We start from the raw sequence: 17,105 nt of genomic DNA on the forward strand, positions 1-17,105 counted from the left end.
GGGTCCATAAGCCTGGAGTTTGGATAAGAGTGACACACAGAGTTCCATACGCAGGACTAAGCCCTCCGTACATGGATCCATCGTTATCAATGTCACTGTCACCTTAGAAATGTCCCAGTTTATTTGTTTTAATGATTGTTTGGTTTTGATGTGGCCTGTCTGTCCTGGTACTTGCTATACAGCTTAGGCTGGGCCCGAACTTGGGATTATGCTCCAGTCTCAGCTTCTCCAGTACTAGGATTACAGGCATGAGCTGTCGTGCCCATGTTTTGTTTACTTGTTGCAAAAGTATCCTCCATGACATACTATCCGTGAGCCCATGTCTCACACTGTAACCCCCTCATATTGCGTCTGAAAGAGTCTCTGTCCAGAGAGAGGTCAGGAGGCCATCCTGTGGGTGGCGATGGTGTGGGTCCACTCTGTCATGTGCATCCTTTGGGGGTCCCCAGTAAGGAAGCTGGAGGTGCAATCCCCACCTCTCTACCCGCTTGGCTGCCGCCACAAGACATTTATGGCCCCCGGGAGCTTGCCACTTACAGCTGTTGTTGGGGAAGGGAAAATGGGCTTGGTGAACTGAGCAGTGCCTCTCCCCTCCCAGCTCCCTGGCAGGTAGCCTGGCTCCCCAGCTTATTGAGCACAGGACCTCTGGGCTGTTAACAGCTCCAGGTCTCGCCTCACTTTGCTCAGAAGTTCAGCACAGGGAACAGATTTCATAGGACAAACCCACCCATCCCCATATGTCCTAATTCTCTGGGAAATGCTTGGCTGTGCATCTGGCACCTCCCAAACTTACTACGTCCTCCCGACCCACACAGGAGCCCTCTGAGCATGTGTCTCAACAGAGGGGAGGTGGATTCAAGCAAGGTTTTGTGCTACCTCCTTGGGGACTCTTGGCTGTTCACCTGCCCTAGGCATATGCATTCTTACATGCTCAGCGTGACAGCGGGACCACTAAGAAGAGCCTCTGGAGCCCGGAGTTAAACAGTAGAGTTAAAAAGATCCAAAGGAGTTGTGTGTGTGTGTGTCTGCTTGCATGTTTATATGTCTCTCTGTGTGTATATCTGTGTATGTGCATGTCTCTGTGTATCTGTGTATGTTTGTGTGCATATGTGTATGTCTTTATATGTGTGTCTATATATATATATATCTGTGTGTATTTGTGTGTATGTGTGTGTGAATATGTCTTTGTGCATGTGTGTACATGTCTTTGTATGTGCACATTTATGTGTATCTGTGTGTGTCTTTGTGTGTATGGGTCTGGTGTGTGTGCGTGAGTGTATGTGTCTTTGTATATGTATGTCTATGTGCATCTGGGTGTGTTTGTGTGTGTGTGTGTGTGTGTGTGTGTATGTGTGTGTGTGTTTATGTCTGTGTGTCTGACCGCATGTGCTTTCAGCAAAGGGAAGCCCTGCAGTAGAAACCTCCACTTCCCAAATTCCACCCTGTCTCTGGTGCAGACTGTTAGGGTATTTATGTCTCAGTCAACAAGTTTGTTTCTGAAACAGCCCCAGAGCCCCCAAAGATGGAGACAGATGGCCTCTTCCCCGCTCATCCCCCCACTCCTGTTCTCCAAATGTGTAGGGATCCCAGCCTGCTTCTGGCACGGGAAGAATGCTCGGCTCCCAGGGTTGCTGGCAGCGGCCCCACCGCTTGGCTCTCAAATCTGAACCATCTGGCGGAGTGGCGGGGAGAAGCAGCCCAGAGGCTGTGCTCTTCCATGGCAGTCCCAGCCGTACAGTCACCGGGCGGGCTGGGGGTGGAGGCCGAGGGTGAGGGCTGGGTGTGGGAGGGCTGGGCCGCAGAGGAGAGAAAATCTTGAACACTCAGCATGCCCTCAGATTCACTAGTTTTTCCTGATGTGTTCTCCCCAGGGACTTATAGGATTCATTGGTCTGATCGGGGAGCCTGGAATCGTGGGGGAGAAGGTAAGTGAGTGAGATAGAGGCAGACCCTCAGAGCTTGTATTTTTCGATCAGGATAAGGGGTCGATGGACCAGTGGGCTGCGGATATTGCACCACCTCCCTCTGGTTCTGGCATCCCTTGTTCTCCAAGAGCCTACGTCCCTGTCCCCCAGAGCTCTTGTCTTCACCCATAAGCACAACCAGACCTTGGTGTTGCAGTCAGTTGATGTGTGTGTCCGGGGCTGCCTACTGGCAGCACCCAGCGCTGGTAGCAGTGGTTGGTGTAATTCTTCAGTGGACTGTGCCTCAGGTCCCTCCATAGCCCCTGGAAGCTCCATCTTACAGAAGAGGTCATTGTGAGACCAGCAGAAGCGGTGGCTGGCCCAAGGCCACCCAGCTTGTAAGTGGCAGAGCTGGGATTAGAACCAGGCCCGTCACTGAAGGCCACGCTTTGCCAACTAAGCCCCTCAGCCAAGCAGTCGTCTGTGGTTTCCCCTGTCTCCTCGGGGCTTCCTAGCTTTGCAGACTCAAGTGTCTCCCTCCTCCTCACCTCCTAGACCCCCTGGTCTCCACCTTCCTCCCTCTGCTCCTCCTCATCCCTGGACACTATTCTCAAGTAGGTAACCACTCACCACAAGTTGTAGAGTTTCTACGGGAGCTCCCAGGAGCCCTTATCCCACTGTCCCCAGCGCTAACAGCTTATGTAACCACCACACAGCATCAACGCCAACTCTGGTCCTATTGCTCAGGTTTCTCATGTCCTTCCTCACCTGTGGACCCTTGCTTTGGGCAGGTCCCCTCCTCTCATGCCCATCCACCCATGTCCTTTCTCCCTGGGTCACTTGCTAGGGGTCCTTTGAAGGGAATCTCCTGCTTCCTTCATTACCAACTGGTCACATCCCCTGTGACCGTGTCTAGCTATGTACCCCCAACCCTGACACCCCTCCCTGCTCCGGGATGCATCTTTTCTAGGGCTCCCCATTATCTCCCCGCCATACCGGGTGTTTTGCATTACGGGAATTGATCTGTTTCCTGTCCTCATGGCATACTTGGGGGCTTGGTACATAGTAGTGTCAGCACACAGTGGAGGCTTAATTAATTTTCACCCGAGGAAGAGGAAAAGGCCTCGCAGAAATCGAGACAAGATGGCTGCGCCTTGCCCGCTGCCTCCGACTTCCCGACCTGTTTGAATCGATCTAGAGGACATAAGTGATGTGTGACCATCTGGTGTGCCGTGGGGGAGGGAGGCAGAGAGAAAGAAAGGCGGTTATGGCTGCCTCTGCCTCAGCAAGCCCAGCCCAGGGGGTGCCAGGCCTAATGAGAGCCACGTGATAGGGGCCAGGATCAAAGGGGTGATGCAATTATTGCATCCTTCATCAGGACCATCCTGGCCCAGGGATGTGCCCTGTGCTGCCTTGGCAGAGGAGGCTGGGATTTCCTGTCCCTGAAACTTACTTACCTGACAGTGTGAGTGAGCTGGGCATGATTCCACAGGCCACTGTCAAGTTCCTACCTCCCTTTGAGTCCCTGCCCACAGAGTCCCAGAACCCCAGAGCCCCGGCCATGACCTGTGTGCCTTGCTGTGTCTCCACCACAGGGAGACCGTGGAGTGATGGGACCCCCAGGCGCACCTGGCCCCAAGGGGTCGATGGTAAGGAGTAAGTCTGCATCCTCTCCCCTCTCCTGGCGTGGCCTCAGGTGACAGTTCTGTTCCCTTCACATACCACATGCTCCAGACACCCAGGATGCCCGGCTTTCTGAATCCCTGGCTAGGCGTGACTTTTGACCTCCTTGCCCTGGGTTCAAGTTGATCCCCTGTCACAGGGCTCAAGGGGGATATGGCACCTTCCTCAGCTGACTCCTCGTTTTTCTTCGTCCTCGGCAGGGCCATCCTGGAACGCCAGGTGGTATTGGGAGCCCTGGAGAGCCTGGATCCCGGGTAAATAAAACTTTCATGTCTCCTAAGCACAAACACATGGAGTCCAGACCTCAAGTCTCAGACCCAGGTGGACACCCAGCCCCTGGGCCCTGGCTGGGGTTCCAGGCAAATCCTGCAGTTTTCCCTGAGCCCACATTTTGTTGAGGTGAAATCGAGAGCATGTTGTGACAGTATTGACGGGACATTGTGGGCTGAGGTTCTGTACAGGGCAGCATGGGAAGCTCAGGAGCAGCTTGGTCATGTCCTTCCTGCTCTTAACCTGTCACTCGGTTCTGTCAAGACAGTGAATAATCTCCACAGATGCTGAACTGGGGACACAGATGTCAATGAGGCAGACATGTAGCCACCACCCATAGCATGTGCCAAGCACCGGGTGCCTGTATCCTTTCCCATGGTCCTTTGAGCCAGTGGAAAGGTGTCCCTGACCAGAGCCACTCTCTGGGGTCACAGTCCCGTGTGTTTTGGTTTTTTTTCCCCCTCCTCATGAGAGAGAACAGCCACATCTGGCTGGAGATTTGGAACTGGGACTGTGGTGGAAAGGAGCATGAGGCAGAGGATGGTTTTCAGTCCAAGAGTCCAGCCTCCGTCCTGTGTCCAGAGCTGAAGCCTGAGCCCAGGAGGGCTTAGGGTCTGCCATCAAGTTCTTTCTTCTGGGCCTGGGGAGATGGCGCCTGTGGTGGGGAGCTTGCTGTGTAAACACCAGGACTTGAGTTTGGATTCTCAGCATCTGTGTAGAAAGCTAGGTGTGGTGGTGAACATCTGTACCATCTCCCAAGTCTTAGCAAGGTGGAGACAGGAGGATCCTGGGGGCTTGCTGACCGGCCAGTCCAGCCGAATTGGCAAGCTCCAGATTCCTGTCTTAGAAATAAATAGATGGGGCATGCTAGAGAAGGACATCCAGAATTGAACTCTGGCTTCCACATGTACACACACACACACACACACACACACACACACACACACACACACGTCTTTGTGCACCTTCATACCTGAGGCCTCCTCTGCCTCAGTTCCCCCCCCCCCATCAGCCAGCATCATGCTGCCCTCACCAGCATGGTTAGAACCAGCTGGTATTTTGTGTGCTGTCATGCGTGAGCACCTCATAGATGGCACCAGCTACTACTGGTGAGACGCATTGCTTGCCACAGCCATGGCATCTACCATTGAAGTGCCGTTTCTGCTAATTGTGTGCCCATCTGATGAGCATTTTCCAGTTATATTAACATCCTCACTCTGAACTCTGAGCCCAGTCCCAGCCCCATTACTAGGTGTGGGGAGGCAGGTGGGTAGGACCCGGGACCCACTGAAGACCCTAGATGGTCCTATAGGGGTGAAGGACTTTGCTCATTTTCATGCTGTAGATGAGGACACTGAGGTTCACTTGTGCCAAGTCCGCCTTCTTAGTGTGCAAGTCTGAGGTCCCCCCACTGGCTCTGCTGATGGGTCAGGCTGCGTGCTGGCCCTCACCTCAAACCCCAGAGGCGGCAGACTGGCTCCGTGGAGGACAGCAGCTGTGTCTGCACCTCAGGACTGTGGGAGCAGCAAAATGGGGCTGGGCTGCTCACTGGGATCCAGAGGAGATAAGGCTGCCCCTCTCTGGAAGGGCCTCTGCCTCCGTCATAGGGTCTAGATGGCTGGCACAGGTGGTTCTCTGTGCTTAGACGAGGTCAGGCCAGAGAGTCTTAAACCTCCTCCACGCATGACTCCTCACCCAAGAAACGTTTATGCAAGGCTGGGTATATAGGTATATGAAATAGCTCTACAGGTCAAATGCCTGCTGATAAAATGCCATAAAGAAATCCCCTCTGAAGCAGTTCTTTGGTACCTGAATCATTTCACCATTTGTTAAGTATGAAAGCAAGCTCGCATACCCCTGAGATGGCAGCGCCCGTTAACTTTTGCATGGAGGATTACATCTTGGCTGACTATCTGATACTGCTGGACCTCAGGCAGCCTCGCTGGTTTTCAGAGTTGATTGGCAGATGTTTTAAATTTAATCATCAATGCTGAAAATTCTGCTTTGCATAAATACATAATAAAGAATGACATAAGTGTGTTTGGGGCCATTCAGAAATTGCTGGAAGTGCTGTTCTCATTCCAAGCCAAAATTCACTGAATGATTTTTTTTTTAATGGAACTCAAGTCAGCAAAGCAATTTTTAAAATCAAACATTCTAATACAATCTAAAGATATGTTAATTTGATACTTGTGTGCTGAGCATGGTGGTAGGAAAATATTTAAAGTCTTTGTTTTCCTTTATTGAAGTGGTGTATTTCTGCAAGGGCAGTAAGAACAGTTCCGAACAGGCCGTCATCTCAGAGCCGAGCCCAGGCATTGCAGGCAGCTTTTCCTGGGGATGCGTGGTGTGATGGCATGTGTAGTGCGAAGTGTGTGCGTGTGTGTTGTGTGGTCATAGCCAAGGCCACAGTGAAGTCACACAGTGCACAGCCAAAAATATCTCTGACTCACAATGTGTTTGATTTTAAATTAATTTTTGGGTTTGTTTTATACATCCAGAAACCTCTGTCTGCTGCCAATTACTTTCTCAGCCTCCATGTTCAATTATATGACCCCCTACGGGCTCTCAGTTTAAGAGACTGAATGAGGCTGGTCTTTAACTGGTGGCAGTCCTCCGGCCTCAACCACCCCAATGCTTGGATTGTAGGTGTGAACCCCTGTACCTAGCTCAGTCCCGCCCCTTGTCCTCTGCCTCTCCCCCTTTCTGTCCCTGCCCTGACCCAACAGATTCCTCTTGCTCCTTCCCCAAGGCTCTCGGTGCCTGGGGTAGTGGGCACCTACCCAGGGCTGTGTGTGCTGTTAGGTGAGGATGAGGGACCGAACTCGAGTCCCCCTTGAGAAGAGGAGAGCCACAGGGATTAGAGGAGACGCTTGTCCTCTCATTGCTGGTTGAAAATGGCTTGTCCATTTCATGGCCCCTGCTCACCCAGGCACCTCGGACACTAGCCAGGCTCAGGGTTGCCACTTGCCAGGAGCTTCTTCCAGCAGGCCAGAGTGCCTACTTCCGGTTCACACCTGCAATCCAAACATTAGGATGGTTGAGGCAGGAGGACCGCCACCAGTTAAGGACCAGCCTCATTCAGTCTCTTAAGTAGGCTGCTGCTGGCTCCCCTACCCCACCATTGCGCTCAAGCCCTGAAAGGGCTTCTAAGTGCCCTCTCCTCCCCACAGGGCCCTCCAGGATCTCGAGGCCCGCCAGGCATGAGGGGAGCCAAGGGGCGCCGGGTAAGTGAGGACGCTTCTGCTCCTTGTCGCCTGCCCCACTCTGAGCCCAGTGGTCTCTGCAGCACTGGCCAGGGGCCGGGCACACCCAGAGGCTGACGCTGGAAGCCAAGCCCGAGCCAGCCCTTTTTCCAGCCTGTGTCCGGGCCTCACACCTGGCTGGCTGTCCAGAGGGCGTAAACCACTGTACTCAGCTCATGTACCCAGCTCAGTCCGGACATCCGTCCCTCCACTCTTTCAGCCATCATTCCTACTGCGTGAGCAACCACTGGAGGCAGACACCTGGGACAAGAGGGCAGGCCTAAGCCCTGCCTGGCCTTGTGACACAGACATAGGTCACACACACACACACACACACACACACACACACACACACACACACACACACACACACAGTCTTACAGCCAAAGCTACCCTCTAAGGGTAGTGGGGAACCATAGAGGTTTACGACCCAAGCTGGTCTGAGTACAGTAGCCAAGGGGATTCACCGATGCGTCGTGCTGTCTGTCACATTAGACTAACACGTTTGACCCTCACTCAGCATTACCCTACCAGGGAAGTGCTGTTTCCCTCAGAAAATGCCGACGCAGACAGGTTATGACACTTGCCTCAGGCTGCACAGCTGGAAAGTGGCAGAGCTGAGATTTGAACCCGAGAACCTGCCTCTTTGGCATCCTGAGTTTAGTCTCCTTTACAGTTATAAGGGGTGAGTGGAATGATCTATCTACTGGTTGGTGTGTAGGTGTCAGGGCATGTGGCCTCTTTGTGGAGAGGAAACAAGGTGGTGTAGGCTGCCCAGGCCTGTTCCCAAGTGCCATGTGGGGTTTTGATATCATTTTCCTCTTGGCTGTGTCTAGTTTTAAGACATCCCCTGAACTGCATGGCCTGAGCCGCCATCCTGTGATGGGGAAGATGGGACATTGCTCTGGCTGCTGGGGTCCTTCCCAGTACTCATACCTTCGGAGCCTCTTAAGTGAGGCAAGGCCTAAGGGCTTCTGGGTGCCCGCCACCGAGAAAGCTGACCTAGCTGTGGGGTGAACTGTGGAGGCCTAGGCGCTCCGCACTGCTGAAGAGTGAGCTGTTGCCACACCCAGCATGCAAACACATCCCGCTTGAGGAAAGCCGGGTTCCCATTGGAGTATTCAGGACTAGGAGAGACATGTGAGGGCCAGAGCCGTCTTCTATGAGGTTTGGCAGTAGTTGAAACCTGGGGGACCAGACTTGAGATAGGGACCTAGAGAGGCGCCCATTGCACCTGTGGAATCTAAGCTCTGGCCAAGCCTGTTGAGTTCCCGGACTGTCCTGTGTCCTCTGGAAGGCTTTTTACTCCCTGGGTCTCAGTTTCCCCACAGGTGCCATGGGATGGGCGTGGGAGATCTGCAAGACCACGCAGGCTTTCCTGTCCATGTGTGGGGTGTACATTCTTTGGTGGGAGGGTCTGGAGACAGCAGTGGCCCATTAGCATCCCACAAAAGAACAAAAGCACCCAGTCAGACCATGAGTGGGGCAAGTCTCTTGCCTTCCCAGTTTGTGGCTGTGCAATCTTAGGCTAGTCTCTCTACCTCTCTGAGGCTTTCCCCATCTGTTGAGGTGGGGAGTTCCTAATGAGGGGCTGTTGGGATTTGGAGTGTCCGGTGCTACGTCTGAGCTCTCAGAGTAAGGCTCTTCTCCTAGGGTGTCAGACAGCTGACGTCCCCCTCCACAGCCTCTGCTTCCCCCTCTGTAAAATGGGCCAGCAACAGAGCTGGCCTGGTTGGGTTTGCAGACCCGGTCACTTCCCAAGAGCTTTGGCCCCAGAGCAGCCACAGAAGCTGGGTTCCCCTCCCTTTCCGGTTGCCCTTTCTCAGGACGTTGTGGTCTGCTGGCTTTTCTGACCCCGAGACTGACCTAGCTTGCTGAAGGGTAACCCCAGGGTGGCCTTCTGATGTGACCTGTAGGACTATCATGTGGCTCTGGTGGAGACCCTAGCCTGCCTGCCGCAGGAAGGCCTGCCCAGGGCACAAGGGAAGGAGGGTAGCTGGGGGACCTTCGGGACAGGCTGCCATATCCCCGCATGACAGCTGAACACCTGAGGTGGCTGGTAGCCAGTCTCTTCCCTCCTCCAGACAGGAGATACGGCTCCTCTTTCTCCACAGCTCAACCCTGGCGTCTAGACCTTGTCCTCTCTCATGCTCCACACCACGTCCAGCCTTCCTGAAGGCAAGCCCAGAGATCCTGGTTAGATACCTCCTGTGTCAGGGAGTTCACCCCCATCCAGATGAACAGTGACAGACAGTGGGGGGGGGCGGGATTAACAGGCACCTGGTTGGCTTGGTTCCACTTCTGGCTCTCCCCTTACCTGTTGAGCACAGGCAACTTCACTTCCATACCAGGCCCCTGTCCTTATTTCTTTCTCAGTGACTGCGTCTGCTGCTATGGACACCAGGTTACATCCTTTCTCGTAGAAAGGCTCCGATCTCAGGCAGGGTGGTCAGTGTGCTGCGTGACTCAGGTCTCGGAGCCTCCACTCCAAAGCCCTTCCAAGGAGGTGTGAGCTTGTGCCACACACAGAGCCCCAAACCAGGAGCCTCTCTCACGCCCAGCTCCGACTGTGACCTGGGACGCCCCACCCCCTCCTGCCCTTCCCCTCCCCAGAACTGGGTCAGGAGCTAGGGAAGGAGTAGGAGGCAGTAAGCTAAGACCTGGTGTGGGAATGTGACCACGCGTTTCTCTGCCTCAGCATTCAGTCTCCACATCTGTGAAGCAGAGTGGCTGGTGGCAACCACTCAGGACACTTTAGACAGAATGAGCCAGACATCCATCGCTTGCAGGGTCTCTAGCTGACTCTCACAGGCAGGCTGTGACCTCTAAAGAGCCACCTAGGCCATTGCAGGAATGACCTACCTCGGGCTGTGTATGGAAGGGGAGGAACAGGGAAAGCCAGCAGCTATAGGCATTCTCCCCCTCCTGGTTCACAGCCCAAGGGAGACCCCTGCCGTCCAGTCCACTGAGCTAGAGTCCTCTTCCTTTTCCAGGGCCCCCGAGGACCTGATGGACCAGCTGGGGAGCAGGGGTCTAAGGGCCTGAAGGTACAGACCTCCCCCTGGCTTTTCCCTCCAACACCTGGCCCCCCGAAGTAACAGAGAGGCCCAGAGTGACTCGGGACGTGTTCCCAGCAACTCATGCTGTCCCTATCCAGCCTCCTGTAGCCCAGAGAAATGAAAGTCAAAAAAAGAAGGCCATTCAGGGCGTCACCTACGCTCTCTGCTTGTTCCCTTCAGTGGGAAAGGCCCTTGGTTCTTACCCCAGGACCTCTGTGGTGACTGTGGCAGCCGCCCCATGGTCAGCCCCCTCGTCAAATCTTAAGTATGCCCACAGGCAGTGTGTGGAGGAGGACATCTGGCCTCTGGGGTCCCCTCCTCTCTGAAAGTGTCCTCATGAACCCCTCTCCCGCCTCTCCATGCTCTACTTTCCACAGGGCCGTTCGGGGCCTCGGGGCAGACCTGGCCAGCCGGGACAGCAGGTATGTGAGGCCCCACCCGTAAGAGGTCCCTTGTCCCTGCTGTGACCCACGCCTCTGATGATGTCCATTGTGCTTGCAGGGTGCAGCCGGTGAGCGAGGCCACTCAGGCGCAAGAGGCTTCCTTGTAAGTAGTGTCCGTTCTGGAAATCCTCGACATGGGACTTTGGGGCAGATGGGGAAAGACGACCGATGAGTTGTTTTGACCCTTATGGGGATGCGCAGGTGCCCTGGAGCCCTGTCTCATCTATAAGCATGGAACGAGAACCCGGATACACCACGGGACTAGCCTGAGGTCACGGGGATGGGCTTGGTGGAGAAGCTCTAAGAGATTGAGGTCTCCTGTGTTTTTCCACAGGGCATCCCTGGTCCCTCAGGCCCTCCAGGTGCCAAGGGTCTCCCAGGAGAACCGGTAAGTGTCTCTTCCCCTCTCTCTGGTACCTCTGCCCGGGAAGTTTTGTCAGTCTGACTGTAGCAGGGACTGTTGGCCAGGTAGACCGATGGGAAGGTGGGGGGAAAGACGGGGCTAGGTGTGGCCGGCAAGGATGGAGAGCTCGGCCCTGAGTTCTAGGGTGAGTCTTGGCTTGCTTGACCTCTGGGTCCTTTACTAAATGAGGATAACTGACTCACACTTGCTGCAAGATTGTGAAGAGGGCCCGAGAAGTGTGTAGAGGGAGCGCTTAGCATCCTGAAAGACAGAAGGAAGGTGGAGGGAGAGGGCTTTGTGAAGGATGGGGAAAGGACACGGGGAGACATTGACGCATGGCTGGTCCTTCAGAAGATGTCCCAAGGGATGGGTTTGGGGAGGCAGAGGTGCTAAGCTGGAGACCCAGGAAGAGCCTTTGAACTCTGGATGGTCAGGGGTAGTTGGGGGTGGTTGGGGGGAGGACAGAACAGGGGAGGACTTAGGGAGTAAAGTTCTGAAGCTGTGCATTATAGTGAAGGGGGGTGCAGCCCTGCTGGGGTACAGCTGGATGCAGAGGAGATTCTGGAGATGGGTGAAGAGGAGCTGTATATGCTTGGAGGTAGGGTTTGTGAGTCTTCTCTTTCAGTCACCATGCCAGTCTGTGTGACCCAGCCTCCCCATAGCTCCCCACATAGGGCAACCTAACTGTCTGTGTGTCTGTCTGTCTGTTTCCAGGGCTCTCAGGGACCTCAGGGGCCAGTTGGTCCTCCAGGAGAGATGGGACCCAAGGTGAGTGCCAAGGAGCCCTGGTTTGTCCTTTATTGCCACTGGGACATCGCAGCCCTCCTGGTTAGCAGTCCTGCCTCTTGCCTGATCCCTGTCCTGGTTTACGGAGATGGTCAGGCTGCTGCTGCAGAGTGAGGGCCCTAGAGATGATACATCTGTGCAGGGCATGGGGTGAGGGGCTGGGAGCCTGCCTCACAGCACCTGGTGGGATACAGAACCATCCTGGGTGTCCTCCCTACCTCCTGCCTTGCTTAAGACTGCATCCTGGTACAGAATCATGAGCAGAGACCCAGCCTGCTGAGGGTCCCCTTTTCACCTTCACCACCTCGGCCCGGTGTCAGGGAAAAAGTGGGAGAGGCCAAACCTGCCCCATGATTGGCTCTTCCTCCCCACAACCTCCTGTGGATCATGGGTTTTCCTTGTATGTCTGCCAAGGGCTCCTGTGTGGTAAACCGCATTCGTGGGCAGGCAGAGGGTCCAGCGGCTGCCGGGTAGTGTGAGGCTCTGCCAACCTGCACCCAAACCCCTAGTTTTGCCAGGACTCAGAAGCTGCTGCCTAATTCCACTGCTGCGCCCCCCTGTTGTGTGCCCTGAGCACGTCCCTTGCTCTTTCTGGGCCTTTGCTTGCCTGAAGCCAGGGCCCAGCCCTTGCTCCAAGAGAGACCAGCGGCTTTTTCTTGCAGGGGCCGCCGGGTGCCGTGGGAGAGCCTGGCCTTCCCGGGGACTCCGGGATGAAGGTGAGACAAGATGAAAGATGGGAAAATGACGTGTTGACATCAGTTCCAAGCTGGCAGCCTGGTCCCCTCCCTGGAGGAGAAACAGGCCTTTCTTGTGCTTGGGATAATGGGGTCTCTGTCCTGGCTAGGGAGAGGCCACAGTAGAGTCCCCAACCAGCTCAGAGCCCCTGCACTGTCCCCTGCCCGGCTGTGTTTTCTCTGGCACCTGTCTTGGTCCCCCATTGGGACGTTGGCCCCTCCTGGTCTCCATGATACTATCAGAACTTCAGCACAGGTGACCGTGTTACCTGTGAGGACACAGGTGCCTATTGATACACGGTCCCCAGGAGTTCCCATCCCATCCCCCTTCCGTTGGAGGACCCTGTTTACACTGCAGACCTGAGAGCCTAGGAGCCATGCCGGCTGGCCAAGGGTATAAAAGCCAGGCCCAGGGTTAGCTGCCAGGGGACTACGGGACTGGAAGCAGATCATTCCTGTCCTGTGGCCCAGTGTCCCGTCACTCTAAGAGAGCTGAACCAGGCCTGGAGCTCCCGGCCTTGGATCAGCTCCACCTCATTTTCCCCGGGCGATAAAGAAAGCCACCTCCATATGAAGTGTGTGGGACTGGCTTGTTCCAGTCAGGGCTGGGCTGGGTCGCCAAGCTCTACTTCCTAGGGTCCAGACACCAGTAGGAGCAGGGTGTTCTCATCTCCAAATGAGGGGGGTTCTCTTTGGGGGCCTTTCAGGGGCAGGGTTTGGGCCTTCTGGCTTCCTCCTCATTTAGTTTCTTACCACATCTCAAGGGAGAGGAAGATGATGTTCAGGAGAACTGTCTACCGCCCAGGCTCCCCTAGCCACACTGCCCACTTTGACCTTGAGTATGTCACGGGGCCAGCCTCTGCAAGATGGCACCGTCCCTTCAGGATTTGTGAAGGCCCAGCTCATTTGGATGATGTTTAGAACAGCATGACCAGCACTGGTGGTGACGGCAGTGACAGTGTTGATGCAGTGATGGTGATGGTGATGGTGATGCAGTGATGGTGATGGTAGTGATGCAGTGATGGTGGTAATGCAGTGATGGTGATGGTGATGCAGTGATGGTGATGGTGATGCAGTGATGGTGATGATGAAGTGATGGTGATGGTGGCGATGTAGTGATGGTGATGGTGGTGATGCAGTGATGGTGGTGATGCAGTGATGGTGATGGTGGTGATGGCAGTAACAGTGGTGATGCGGTGATGGTGGTGATGTAGTGATACAGTGATGGTGGTGATGCAGTGATGGTGATGCAGTGATGCAGTGATGGTGATGGTGGTGATGCAGTGATGGTGGTGATGCAGTGATGGTGATGGTAGTGTTGCAGTGATGGTGATAGTGTGATGCAGTGATGGTGATGGTGGTAATGCAGTGATGGTGGTGATGCAGTGATGGTGATGTGTGATGCAATGATGGTGATGGTGGTGATCCAGTGATGGTGATGGTGTGATCCAGTGATGGTGATGGTGGTGATCCAGTGATGGTGATGGTGTGATGCAGTGATGGTGATGGTGGTGATCCAGTGATGGTGGTGATGCAGTGATGATGATGGTGATGATGCAGTGATGGTGATGGTGTGATGCAGTGATGGTGATGGTGGTGATGCAGTGATAGTGGTGATGCAGTGATGGTGATGGTGGTGTTGCAGTGATGGTGGTGTTTCTGGTGGTGGGGATAGATTAATGGCAGTGGGGATAATGATGGTGATAGCAGTGATGGTGGCGGTAGGGATAATGGTGGAGGTGGTGGTGATGCAGTGATGATGGTGAGGGCAATAGAGGTGATAATAGTGATTGTAGTGCTAGTTGTGATTGCAATAATGGTGATGATGGTGATAGTAGTGGTGATGCAGTGATGATGGTGAGGGTGACAGTGATCTTGGTGTGGTAATAAGCGTGATGCTGGTTGGGATGGTGGTTGTGATGGCAGTGACTGTAATGCTGACTGCGATGATGATGGTAGTGATGATGGTGGAGGTGGTCCTTCTGCCTAGTGGAGGAGAGTCCCTTGGCTGGGACTTACTTAGAGCAGGGGTTTGGGCTGATGTGTTAGAATTTCTCTATTCTCAAGAAGTAACTTTCCAGCCAGGCAGTGGTGGCTCATGCCTTTAATTCCAGCACTCGGGAGGCAGAGCCAGGCGTATCTCTGAGTTCGAGGCCAGCCTGGGCTACAGAGTGAGTTCCAGGAAAGGCGCAAAGCTACACAGAGAAACCCTGTCTTGAAACCCTGCCCCCAAAAAAGTAACTTTCCCCAGCTTCTCCAGCTCTAGTCAAAGCTGGAAATAAGAAGGGCTGGCGAAGGCCGAGACTGGCTGCACACACCCACGTGGATTGTGTTTGGCTTCTCCTAGGGTGACCTTGGACCTCTGGGCCCCCCTGGGGAGCAGGGCCTCATTGGGCAGCGGGTAAGTGAAGCACATTTTCCTGCGAGAGCTCCCAGTCCTTTGAGCAGTGGGCAGAAGGGCTTGGCTCAACCCCAGAGCCTCTCCGATCTCCCGGCGTCCTCCCAGCTTCGGCAGGCCTCCCTCGGTACCCAGCATCACTGTGGAGAGGACACATGCTGTGGCCACAGTGTTGGGCACCGGTGGGCTCGCTGTCCTGTGACACACTGAGAGCCGCGTCTGCAAGGCTCTGAGGAGGCCTGCAGTCGAGCAGTTAACTCCATTATTAACTCAGGACTTCCAGAAGTATTTAACCTCCAAACACTTCCCTTCAAATATGTTCCTTCGAGAACTGTTCTACAGGTAGCCATCACATTCCCAAAAGAAACCCACAAGGTTCCCTTGTTCTCACAAGCCCCATGAGACTCCCAGGTCTATCGCTCTGTGCTCTGTGCCTCTGCCTGAATGTGGACCCCTGGGACACGTAAGGACACAGCAGGCACCCTTGGCACCTTACAGACAGGGTAGGTAAGGCCCAAGAGTGAGAGTGTGTGCAGTCAGCCTTCAGAGCACCAGCTCCTCATCCGATCTCCTCGTTTTCCATCTTGTCTTGTGATGCCCCACACTCCCCATGCCCAGTTTCCAGAGACTCCATAAATAGGGCAGAAGAGAATATGAGAGCTTAGAGTCTAGAAAAACTAGCTGTGTGTGGCCACCAAGCTTGTCAGTTGAGTCTGTTTAGAAAGCTGTGTGAAGAAAGGTCCTAAAGCCCCATCTAGGCTCAGTAAGCTAGAAAAGCAGATGAGCACTCTCCTGACACCCACTGTGAATCAGGCATATTTCTCACAGTATGGGAGCATTGAGTGAGTAACAGGAGGCCTGTCTAATGGAGCTTATGTTCTGGTGGATTGATTATTGATGTCTGCCATGGGTATGAAAGGAGCATTAAGTGAGTAACAGGAGGCCTGTCTAATGGAGCTTATGTTCTGGTGGATTGATTATTGATGTCTGCCATGGGTATGAAAGGAGCAGAATGTGCTCGCTTGTCACCCTTTGCCATCCCTGCATCTGCCGACCTGGGTTCCCTCCTAACTCTGCCTCTGGACATCTCTGAATTCTAAAACTAGAGGGAGATGCTAATTTTCAAGTTGACAGTTGTTTGGAGAGCTGGGACCTTTTTAGAGCTGGGAGGACCAACAGGGGCATTAAATGGGCCCTTGGCATTTTTAGCATCTTTCTCAAACTTGCCCACAGAAGTCCACGAACTAGCTTTACATTCCTCATATGAGAACAGGGTTCCAGGAACACTTTCTCCAGCTCCCGGAAGGAGGTCTCAGGTGGCTACCACCCACTCTCTGTCAGCCATGTTTTCCAGATAAGAAACAGGCTCCTGTGGAGATTAAGATTCTGCTTGAGGTCACACAAACATTGGTGATGCTGAGGTTAGCCCTTGTTAGAACCTGTTCTTACCCACCAGACCACACTCTTTCCCAAGTCTAACCCATGAACCTAAATGCCCGGTCTACGAGGCTCTGTGGCCCTTCTTCTGCCCCTTAAAAATACACTTGTTCAACTCCAGAGAATCAATGGGTTCCTGACTCTCCCATCCCCAGGGAGGAGGGAAAGCCCTTTACACTCCTACCTGGTAATGCCTCCTCATCTCTTTCCACTAGGGAGAACCAGGCCTTGAGGGAGACCTTGGCCCCGTGGGGCCTGATGGGCTGAAGGTGAGTTGTGTGTCTGGGCCGGGACCTGGGAATGGCTTCGATCCCTGCTCTAGTTCCCACAGAGACCAGCTCCTCCTCTGGAGAGGACGGTGGGGAGGATCAGCAGAGCCAAGGCTGTCCTTGCTCTACCTACCCACTGCCAACTCCCATGGGTCTTGGGCAAGTGCCATCGTGGGTCTCCCCAGCTCCCATGAAAACACCAGCTTCTGTCAGCTAAGCCCAGCCCAGCATGGGGCTTTGATATCTCTTCCCTTCCAAACATCTTTAAAGATCTGAAAAGTTCTGATCGTTGCCAGAGTCTATAAGCCACCACTCAGGAGGAACTAGTCGCGGGGGTGCCAGGTACAATTGATGCTAGCAGAGTACCCTCTTCAGATGGGGAGACAGACTCAGAGAAGTTTAAAAGGCTTGCTGTAGACACACAGCCACTATCTGCATGTCCAACACCCAAGCCAAAACCTTTCTGCCCGCAAA

The 17,105-nt window shown here is 54.1% G+C and overlaps 1 protein-coding gene across 6 annotated transcripts in view; it reads left to right on the forward strand.

Moving 5' to 3' along the window:
* The window catches only part of Col27a1 (collagen type XXVII alpha 1 chain), a 121,892-nt gene that overhangs the window by 78,312 nt on the left and 26,475 nt on the right, over positions 1-17,105 (forward strand). For all 6 annotated transcript variants that reach the window (XR_006069449.2, XM_042271274.2, XM_042271273.2 and 3 more), the window contains exons 25-36: positions 1,872-1,925; positions 3,500-3,553; positions 3,788-3,841; positions 7,031-7,084; positions 10,096-10,149; positions 10,539-10,583; positions 10,663-10,707; positions 10,939-10,992; positions 11,722-11,775; positions 12,456-12,509; positions 14,875-14,928; positions 16,578-16,631. Coding sequence is in view for 5 of the 6 variants with exons in the window: in XM_042271274.2 (XP_042127208.1) it covers positions 1,872-1,925; positions 3,500-3,553; positions 3,788-3,841; positions 7,031-7,084; positions 10,096-10,149; positions 10,539-10,583; positions 10,663-10,707; positions 10,939-10,992; positions 11,722-11,775; positions 12,456-12,509; positions 14,875-14,928; positions 16,578-16,631 (630 nt within the window). In the remaining variant the exon portion in view is untranslated. The remainder of the gene's footprint in view (positions 1-1,871; positions 1,926-3,499; positions 3,554-3,787; positions 3,842-7,030; positions 7,085-10,095; positions 10,150-10,538; positions 10,584-10,662; positions 10,708-10,938; positions 10,993-11,721; positions 11,776-12,455; positions 12,510-14,874; positions 14,929-16,577; positions 16,632-17,105) is intronic.

This window comes from Peromyscus maniculatus, chromosome 2, assembly GCF_049852395.1.
Source record: "Peromyscus maniculatus bairdii isolate BWxNUB_F1_BW_parent chromosome 2, HU_Pman_BW_mat_3.1, whole genome shotgun sequence".
NCBI classification, from domain to species: Eukaryota; Metazoa; Chordata; class Mammalia; order Rodentia; family Cricetidae; genus Peromyscus; species Peromyscus maniculatus.